Source organism: Austrofundulus limnaeus, unplaced genomic scaffold, assembly GCF_001266775.1.
Source record: "Austrofundulus limnaeus strain Quisiro unplaced genomic scaffold, Austrofundulus_limnaeus-1.0 Scaffold118, whole genome shotgun sequence".
NCBI lineage: Eukaryota > Metazoa > Chordata > Actinopteri > Cyprinodontiformes > Rivulidae > Austrofundulus > Austrofundulus limnaeus.
Genome location: NW_013952520.1, coordinates 1,368,521 through 1,369,830, shown reverse-complemented (window position 1 = coordinate 1,369,830; position 1,310 = coordinate 1,368,521). Strand labels below are relative to the sequence as shown.

The 1,310-nt window shown below is 39.1% G+C and overlaps 1 protein-coding gene across 4 annotated transcripts in view; it reads left to right on the top strand.

Annotated features, from left to right (window-relative positions):
• ppp3cca (protein phosphatase 3, catalytic subunit, gamma isozyme, a) overlaps nucleotides 1–1,310 on the top strand; it is a 51,007-nt gene that overhangs the window by 18,521 nt on the left and 31,176 nt on the right. For all 4 annotated transcript variants that reach the window (XM_014014707.1, XM_014014709.1, XM_014014708.1 and 1 more), the window contains exon 3: nucleotides 903–1,027. In XM_014014707.1, the coding sequence (XP_013870161.1) occupies nucleotides 903–1,027 (125 nt within the window). The remainder of the gene's footprint in view (nucleotides 1–902; nucleotides 1,028–1,310) is intronic.

The following is a 1,310-nucleotide window of genomic DNA, read 5'->3' as shown; positions in this document are numbered from 1 at the left end:
TGCGGCAGCTGGAGTCAGGGCTTCAAGAACCACCTCACAGATGTAYGRAGACATGGTTTCAGCTGTCTCACAGACATATGAACAGGAACAGGAGAGGCATAGAATCCATGTTGCTTGAGGTCCAGTGTAACGTTTCCAMRGTCAGTGATGGTTTGGGGTGCCATGTCCTCTGCTGGTGTTGGTCCACTGTGTTTTCTGAGGTCCAAGGTCCACGCAGYCAYMTACCAGGAAGTTTTAGAGCACTTCATGCTTCCTGCTGCTGACCAACTTTGTGGAGATGCAGATTTCATTTTCCAACAGGACTTGGCACCTGCACACAGTGCCAAAGCTCCCAGTACCTGGTTTAAGGATCATGGTATCCCAGTTCTTAATTGACCARCMAACTCTTYTGACCCTAACCCCAAAGAAAATCTGTGGGGTATTGTGAAGAGGAAGATGTGATACACCAGATCCTACAAATCAGAAGAGCTGAAGGCCACTATCAGAGCAACCTGGGCTCTCATAACACCTGAGCAGAGCCACAGACTGATTGACTCTAATTTTCTGAGATACTGAATTTGGGGTTTTCATTAGTTGTCAGTTATAATCATCAAAATTAAAAGGAATAAACATTTGAAATATACTGTATCAGTCTGTGTGTAATGAATGAATACAATATTCAAATTTCACTTTTTGAATGGAACTAAATTTTACATGATATTCTAATTTTATGACCAGCACCTGTTCACGTCATCACCTCTTAGCAGCTTTTATTGGAGCTGTAATGGTTTGTATTTTGTTTTATATTGTTGCAAAGTACAGACCCTGTTCCAAAAAACTGTAGGTTTTTTTTTTTACTTTGTTGAAAATAAAAAACAATGTTCAATACACTCTTACATGCATGTGTATTTGTTYCTTGGCAGTATGTGGTGATGTCCAYGGACAGTTTTTTGACCTCATGAARTTGTTTGAAGTGGGTGGATCCCCCAGCAACACGCGKTATCTCTTCCTTGGTGACTATGTTGATCGAGGGTACTTCAGTATTGAGGTAAGCTCTTGCAGTGTACAAGTTTTTTTTGGCTTATTAAATATTTAGTCTAATTGTACATAAAATCCATTGGTTTGTGTTGTGCAACTTGGTACTAACATAATATTGTACACAAAACACATTACATGGACACTAATCAGGTGAAAAAAAAGAGTTAATGCATGTTTAAAAGTCAGTAAGCTGCTCCAAAAAAAATGCAATCTGTATGACAATCAATGTGAGTTGGCATGTAGATSATCAGTTATTATCGTTTAATAACAGAGGAAATAAAGTCCTGTACAGT